The sequence below is a fragment of the Engystomops pustulosus genome, chromosome 6 (assembly GCF_040894005.1).
Source record: "Engystomops pustulosus chromosome 6, aEngPut4.maternal, whole genome shotgun sequence".
Classification (NCBI taxonomy): Eukaryota; Metazoa; Chordata; class Amphibia; order Anura; family Leptodactylidae; genus Engystomops; species Engystomops pustulosus.
In genome coordinates this window covers 69,728,727-69,737,368 of record NC_092416.1, presented here as the reverse complement: position 1 = coordinate 69,737,368, position 8,642 = coordinate 69,728,727, and the positions used below count along the sequence as shown (strand labels likewise).

At 40.3% G+C, this 8,642-nt stretch overlaps 1 protein-coding gene across 1 annotated transcript; it reads left to right on the top strand.

Annotated features, from left to right (window-relative positions):
• The first annotated feature begins 824 nt into the window (after positions 1–824).
• Positions 825–8,062, top strand: LOC140065775 (F-box only protein 2-like). The gene is made up of 6 exons (XM_072113348.1): positions 825–954; positions 3,252–3,319; positions 5,053–5,167; positions 5,702–5,794; positions 6,064–6,196; positions 7,851–8,062. Exons 2-6 carry the CDS (start codon positions 3,283–3,285, stop codon positions 7,980–7,982), a joined length of 510 nt encoding a protein of 169 aa, XP_071969449.1. The 5' UTR covers positions 825–954; positions 3,252–3,282; the 3' UTR covers positions 7,983–8,062.
• Positions 8,063–8,642: the final 580 nt, after the last annotated feature.

Sequence of the window (8,642 nt, the reverse complement as noted above, 5' to 3'; positions counted from 1 at the left end):
ACCCCTGCCATACTAAGTGGTAGGTTTCCTTTAAAGTTAAAATTATCCATCCCCCTTTCCCTAGAACTGATTTAAAAATATAAAATAAAAAATCATAATAACATGTTAGGTATTGCCGCGTTTCAGAAGTTGTGATCTGTCAATAAAAGTGTTTATTCCTGGAAGTTGTAATGGAAAATATGTTTTTCAATAAATAAACAATATAAATAAAAAGTAATCAAAAGGACGTATAGTCTGAATTTTTTTTTTAAATGAAAACATCATGTCCTGCAAAAAATTGCACTTTACCCAGCTTCAGAAAATGGTGAAACTAAGAAATTTTCTTTGGTACAAAAGGTTTGAATTTTTTTTATCATCTATTAAAACCTTATAAAAGCTTTATAAAACTGGTTTTCATGATTGTACCAACCCAGAGAATAAAAGGGAGGTGCCATTTAGAGTGCACAGTGAAAAGTAATAAAAAAACGTATAAACAAAAAACTTGCACAAACACTATTTTTTTTGTCAATTTGTCCACATTTGGAAGTTTTTCCTGCTTCCCAGTACACGGCATGGAATATTAAATACTGCCACTAGGAAGCACTTATGCAGAAAAAGAACCCTCATACAACTCCATAGATGGAAAAATATGAAAAGTTATGGATTTTTAAATGAAATGAGCAAAAAATGGAAATGCAAAACTAAAACAAGACATCAGTCGGAAGGTTTTTGTAATGAAAATGTGTTAGAAATCTGGGGAAAAGAAAAGTAGCAAACATGCCTTGCACAAATGAATTTTTTTCTGTAAAGGAGGTGTGGGGAAGGACATGCCCTCCTATGAAAATGTAATTGGCTGCTTGCTTTGTCACATTAAGGGATTGCTGCAGTATAAAAGTAGCCAGCCCATTGAAAGTCAAGAAGAAATTCCAAAGGTGGTCATCTTGATCCTTCTATACCGTTCAGCTTCTTATCTGAGTGAGTAGAACAAACAGTTTTGATGGGATTTACAATGTCATTTCTTGGTTAATCATTCTGTGACAGATTAAGGCATTTTGTGCATAGCTGAGTTAATTAATTGATTCTACAACTACAGTTACTCTGTTCTTTAAGACATGTTTGTATAGAGGCTTGTTTTTTGTGAGACAACTTATATATTTAGTTCAGGTTACCATCTAAAATACCATATAATTTATTTAAAAGCTGTGTGCTGGTACTTGGCAGATTTATAAAAACAGTTTAATATCTCACAACATATTTATTATTTATTAAGTGACTGCACCTTGTTATTATAATGATCAATAGACATAAGCCCCACTTAAGGGGACCCTGCCAACAGATTTTTAACATTACACTACTAGTGCCCTCATGTAAGGTATGAAATTCCCCATCTAGAATAACGGGACAAAATCATGTCCTTTGCCCTACTGCTAATCCTATACCTCCCAACTTTTGGTGCGAGTGAAAGAGGGACAAAAAGTCCCTCCCCCTTTTAAATAAACAATGCCCTCTGACCCACCCACAAGCATAATAATAATCTTTATTTATATAGTGTCATTAAATTCTGCACAATACAAACAGTCAAACGGAACAATAGGAGTGAGGGGCCTGCTCAGCATAGTGTAATATCGACCTGTCCTCTATCCTCCCTCATATTGTGGCCTCCTGTCCTAAAGCCTCCTCTACCTGTGACCACCTGTCTTCCAGCCTCCTCCTTTTCTCCAGCCTTCTCCTGTAGCATCCTGTCCTTAGGCCTTTTCCTGTAGCCTCCTGTCCTTTAGCTTCCTCCTGTAATCTCCCTTTTCTCCAGCCTCCTCTTGTAGCCTCTTTTCCTCCAGCATCCTCCTGTAGTCTCCTTTTCCTCAAGCCTCCTCCTGTAGCTTCATACCCTCCAGCCTCCTCAAATTGTGGCCCCCTGTCCTCCAGACTCCTCCGGTCCTTCACCATCTTTTACCTGTGGCCTCCTGTCTTCTAGCCTCCTTCTGTGGCCTCCTGTCCTCCAGCCTCCTCCTGTAGCCTCCTGTCCTCTAGCCTCCGCCTGTCCTCCAGCCTCCTCCTGTGGCCACCTATCCTCCTCCTGTCCTCCTCATATTGTGTCCTCCTGTCCTCTATCCTTCCTCTTATTGTGGCATCCTGTCCTCCAGCCACTTCCTGCCCTCCATTCTTCTCATACTGTGGCTCTCTGTCATCCAGACTCCTCATATTGTGGCATTCTGTCCTCCAGCCTCCTCATATTTTGGCTACCTGTCCTCTACCTTTGGCTTCCTGTCTTCTAGCCTCCTTCTGTTGCCTCCTGTCCCTCAGCCTCCTCCTTTGGCCTCGTGTCTTCAAGCCACCTCTTATTGTGGCCCTTTTGTCCTCCAGCCTCCTCTTGTGGACCCCTATCCTCAAACCTCCTCATATTGTGTCCTCCTGTCCTCTATCCTTCCTCTTATTGTGGCATCCTGTCCTCCAGCCACTTCCTGCCCTCCAGTCTTCTCATATTGTGGCTCTCTGTCATCCAGCCTTCTCATATTGTGGCCTTCTGTCCTCCAGCCTCCTCATATTTTGGCTTCCTGTCCTCCAGCCTCTTCTACCTTTGGCTTCCTGTCTTCTAGCCTCCTTCTGTTTCCTCCTGTCCCTCAGCCTCCTCCTTTGGCCTCCTGTCCTCCACCCACCTCTTATTGTGGCCCTTTTGTCCTCCAGCCTCCTCCTGTGGACTCCTATCCTCAAGCCTCCTCATATTGTGGCCTCCTGTCCTCTATCCTTCCTCTTATTGTGGCATCCTGTCCTCCACCCACTTCCTGAAGCTTCCTGCCCTCCAGTTCCCTCATATTATGGCCCCTGTCCTCCAGACTCCTCATATTGTGGCCTCCTGTCCTCCATCCTCCTCATAGTGTGGCTTCCTGTCCTCCAGCCTCCTCTACCTGTGGCTTTCCTGTCCTCCAGCCTCCTCCCATGGCCCCTTTACCTCCAGCCTCCGCGTATTGTGGCCTTACTGTCCTTCATCCTTCTTCTTATTGTGGCCTTCTGTTCTCCAGCCTCCTCCTGTCTTCCCTCATATTATGGCCTTTTGTCCTCCAGCCTCCTTCTGTGACCCCCTGTCCTCCAGCCTCCTCTTATTGTCCATTGTTCATCCTCTCATGACTCCTTCAGCAATTACACCGTTATCTTCTACTGTAATGCCATGCGTCTTGTGTGAAATACTAGAGACTTCTTTTTTTATAGGCTATAGAAATATTACAAAAATAGCTATTCATCTGTAGGTTAATCATTCTCTTTCTATTTAAATACAGTCTCAGCAGACACTGCATTTAAGAAACGAAAATGCTAAAAAATCTTATCAGAAACCCATGTGGAGAAGGTAAATTATTCAAGAACCCCCTACTTCTATATCTTAGTACATGTAATTTTTGTTTCATTCCTTCCCGGGGAAATAAGTTCTATTTCTTTACTACTGGTTAATCTTTATTGGTTCATTATTTGTAATGTTCTCCTGCCAATGGGACATTCAGGCACTGACATATATTAAAAAGATACTACAATAAATAGATGGGAAAAAAACTTTATTACTGCACTTACAACATAACTTATAGACTAAGAATATATACATTCGTATATATACAGGCGGCTCCATACTTAAGAACACTCGACTTAAAGACATCCCCTAGTTAAAGACGGACCTCTCTACCCACTGTGCTCTCTGGATGCTTTACTATAGTCCCAGACTGCAATGATCAGCTGTAAAATGTCTGTAAGGAAGTTTTATTGATAATCCTTGGTTCCATTACAGCAAAAAAATTTGAAACTCCTATTGTCACTGGGGCAAAAAAAAATTTGTCTGGAGTTACAATTATAAAATACACAGTTTTGACTTACATACAAATTCAACTTAAGAACAAACCTATGGAACTTATCTTGTACGTACACCAGGGACTGCCTGTATATATGATAAAGATAAAAATGGCAGTACTTCAAGATTCCATCCAAAATTGTGTACTTTTATTCAAGTGACCACTGCCTAGCTACTAGCAGAATAAACATTCACAATTTCGGGTGGAATCTTGGAGTACTGCCATTGTTATGTTATTCAATGGATGGACTAAGTCTGGGTCTGTGCTGCTTTCTTTTTTATATGTATTTTAAAGAAAACTTAGAGACTCATACAGTTTCAGTATTTTTGTTCTGATTTGAGTAATTTTTGTATTTTGAAAATTGGAATTCTATTCTGCAGTTCAAGATACATTAAGTATAAGTAATTTTAATTATGCCTTTGGTTTTGGACAGTTGGAATCAATCTCTCCCTATGTCAAGGATTGGATTAAATGTATGTGCTATACATACAACCAGCTTGGCAAACAGTAACTAGGCTGTTTCATGGCAATAATCTGCATAACTAAGCATATGCTAAATAGTTGCAAATCAAACTTATGTACAGTACATTGGAGCCAGGTTGGTGAGATATGGAGCCTAAAATTTAAAGGTTCAAAGCATTGTTACCCTTTTGTTTGTCAGTATATATATATATATATATATATATATATATATATATATATATTAGCGGTCCCCTACTTAAGGACACCCGACTTACGGACAACCCATAGTTACAGACAGACCCCTCTGACCTCTGAAGCTCTCTGGATGCTTTACTATAGTCCCAGATTACAATAATCAGCTGTAAGGTGTCTGTAATGAAACTTTATTGATAATCCTTGGTCTCATTACAGCAAAAAATGTTTTAACTCCAATTGTCACTGGGCCAAAAATTTTTTTGTCTGGATCTACAATTATTAAATATACAGTTTCGACTTACATACAAATTCAACTTAAGAACAAACCTCCGGACCCTATCTTGTACGTAACCCGAGGACTGCGTGTATATATATACACATGAGGATACTTGTGGGGTCATTGAAGCATAAAAGGGCTTTTACTGTCCTTGTTGTGACCTTGAAAAACCATATTGCTAGATACAAGAGTGCTTAGTAAGGTGACTAACAAATCCATATTCAGTTTCTAGGCCCACTTATTTGGGGTGAAGCTGTGCTCTACATGCTTTGATGCTATGTATTTTATATTGCGTATTCTCTGGTATAGAGGGGCTGGAACATTGGCAAGATATTCATAATGGAGGAGACGGATGGAAAGTGGAGAATGATGTTGGAATCCCGAAGTATCCATATCACATGAAGTATTTTGCTGCCTCTTTTCAGTAAGTGTTTGACATAAATATAGAAGACATCACTATTATTGTAAAGACTGAAGACTATGGGCTATATCTGTTAAACTAGCTGGGGCAGTTTTCTGTCTAAATTTGCACTAGAAAGAACGTATTTGGAGCGTGCAAATGTATTTAAGAAGTGTCTGTGCTAGTTTTGTGTTGTGGCTGCACTGTGTCCAACAAAAAAGAAAAAATGTGCGCCTAGAGGGTGATCCAGATAGTTAAAGACCATGCGCCAGTATTCATCTGGTGTATCCTGCACAATCATGAAGCAAACTGCCTTTGATAAATCTGGCCCTATACTGTATGTGATTACTGTCACTGATGTTATTGGCATAGAGTCTCATGCAAAGCAAGTGTACATATATATTACAATACTACAGGGGTATTGTTGACTGTGAACTGTGAATCGGTTATGTCATTATAGGTCATAAAGATGCCCAGATCTTGACCATGGATCCATACACTAACATATTGGGAAATCAATGTGTACAAATATTTCACATACATTATCTTCCGTTTCAGGCAATGCTGTAAAACCCAAGTGATTGATCTCCTTATGCAAGGATATAGCGAGGAAGAGCTGGACACTCAACCCAACATTATGATCAGTGACTGGTAAGATTATTTGTTTCTGGGGAAGCTGTGTGGCAGTGATTATGGTAGTCACATCATTTTAACTCTTATAGACATTTGTCCCCCATTTGTCGCACTATACAAGTGCTTTGTTTTGTTTTCAAAGGGACAGTTTTAAAAGGACAGCCCCCTATTGTTTCTTGGAGTTAGAGTCACTTAAAGAATGTTATCTTATCAGCCGACTGTGGTGAAAAGCTGGGTGCCTTATGGAATTTAATGGCTGTCACATATCATTGAACTTTTGGTTGCAGGTATGCTACACGGAATGACTCTGGAAGTTCATATGAACTGCAGGTGCAGCTGTTGTCCGATTGCCATAATCTCATCAGTGAATTCAACATCACTTACATGGCTATCCCAGAGAGCGATTTTAGCTTTAACCAGGTAAGACCAGTTCTGACTATAGATATAGTCGTACCATCCACATAAGTTAGTACCTTAATATATAATTCTACCAAAAGGGGCTCAATGCTCATTGCAACTGAAAAAGGGGTAAAAAGAGGACTATGGGTGTATTCTGATATTGGTTATTACAGGGGCAAAAAAATTGAAATTGACAGTATACTAATGTATACTGGCACCAACCCATGGTGCCCAAGACTATCAGCATTTTACAGATGCAATCCCCCAATTAATGTATCGCCCTGCAGACCCACATTAATGAAATTCTCTGCAGCCCCATTATAGAAATTCCCCAAAATAAACTTACATACTCACTTTGCAGCACTCCCCGATGCTTCCCGCGGATCCTCTTCCCTCATAGCAGAGCGCCCATGCGCTCTGCCCTGCAACTCACACTATGATGTGGTAATATCGACACTGATGGGGCCATAGTGTGCACCGCTGGGCAGATCCCATACACGTGTCTCTGCCCTCTCTGCTATGAGGGAAGAAAAGAAGGAAGAGGAGCCGCAGAGTAAGTAAGTTTACTTATTTTATACACTAGTGTATAAGCCGAGGTGGAGTTTTTCAGCAAATTTTTTGCTATTCAGTTTAGAAAAATAAACAGCTGAGCTGAGAGAAGACCTCATTACAATGTACAAATACCTGAACGGACAGTCCAAGGATCTCTCCAAAGATCTTTTTATACCTAGGCCTGTGACCAGGACAAGGGGGCATCCTCTACGCCTACAGGAGAGGCGATTTTACCATTAACATAGACAAAGGTTCTTTACTGTACGAGCAGTGAGACTATGGAACTCTCTGCCGCAGGAGGTTGTTATGGTGGACTCTATGTACATGTTCAAGAGACGCCTGGATGCCTTTCTGGAGAGAAAAAATATCACAGGTTATGGGGATAAAACATTTGTTTATATAAGTCAGTAAAAAGACACAGGTCCATCGAGTTCAACCTTTAACCCCTTAACGCTCTGCACCGTAGCTCTACAGGGAATGTATGAAGAAGGCTCACGGGCTGAGTCCTCTTCATACAAGGGTGGGGGTTGTTGCATATTTCAGCAAACCCCACCGCTAATGACCGCGGTCGGTGCTTGCACCAATCGCGGCTATTAACCCTTTCATTGCCGCCGGCAAAAAATGGAATAAAAAATGATCAAAATGTCGCACAGACCTTAAAATGGTAGCGATGAAAACGTCGCTATCACAATGAACCAAAGAATAAAGCTGAGGTGTTATTTTGAGTCCACATCAAAGTCGTAAAAACGGAGCCCACAAGAACGTGACACACGTGCGTTTTTAAAAAAATTTTTCCACATTTTTCTTCAGCTTCGCAGTACACAGCATCTTAAAATAAATAACATTACGGGAAAGTAAAATTTGTTAAGCACAAAATAAGCCCTCACACAGGTCTGTACACGTAAAAATGAAAAAGTTATGGATTTTTGAAGGTGGAGAGCGAGGAATGAGCGAAAAAACCCTGCGTCCTTAAGGGGTTAAGAATTATACTATAAAAAAAAATGAAAATGGCTGTTCCTTTACTTATAGCAGATCTGCACATTTACGACCATTTTGGGGCTGCTTTGTTGTCATTGATATATGGATAGATTTTCTTATCATTAATTTACTTACTTTCCTGCAGGTCAGCCATACTTTCATAAAATATGGTCCTGGAGTGCGCTTCATAAAGTTCACACATAGTGGAAAAAGCTTAAAGAACTGGAAGGGCTGGTATGGAGTTCGTGTGACCGGCAGCAGCGTCACCATCAACTAGAGATAATGGAAATCTTATTCCTGGGTCACATGACCAGATCTTTCTTGTCTCTCTGTGGACTAATAAAGTGATTAAACTGATATGGTGATGCTGTTGATGTTACGTGATATTACCATGGCAGATTACAATACATTAATCTAAGGCAAAGAGCCGGGGTACTTCAAGGACAATAGCACCATATAAACACAGTAAAGTTCTAGCTTATCTGCTGCTGACAACATTTATGCTCCATTTATCTGTTTACCACCAAAAGCTGGATTTCTTTTTAAGACTTCTGCTGCCCTAGTGAACAGTAGATGGCATGTGGGATGTTCTAGTACAAACTGTCATTCAAAGGGATTTTCTGTAGTAAAATGCCCTTTAGCATTTTATGGCCATATTGTGGACTAAATGGTTAAATGGCAGGACCATCCAGTGACAGGGGGTAAACTTAAAATTAAAAAAATTAATAATATGTGCCCATCCCATAAAGTTCAGAATGCTGTCAATCGTTCACACAATACCATCTGTTCTATCAAACTATAAGGGGAAATATTGTGTACCTGTATATAGTGTTCCTGTAAAGATACACATTCAGCAGAATTATACACTGTGTGCAATGTTGCCTAGCCAGCGCCCTGTTTGTGCTTGATAGTTACACAAAACGGCCCAAATGTAGGT

What these genes read in the sequence shown, in the direction of transcription:
- LOC140065775 (XM_072113348.1), top strand. Translation starts at nt 3,283, where the DNA reads ATGCTAAAAAATCTTATCAGAAACCCATGTGGAGAAG. An exon ending in CAGAAACCCATGTGGAGAAG is followed by an intron (nt 3,320 to 5,052) that starts GTAAATTATTCA and finishes TCTCTGGTATAG; the next exon opens with AGGGGCTGGAACATTGGCAA. An exon ending in GCGATTTTAGCTTTAACCAG is followed by an intron (nt 6,197 to 7,850) that starts GTAAGACCAGTT and finishes ACTTTCCTGCAG; the next exon opens with GTCAGCCATACTTTCATAAA.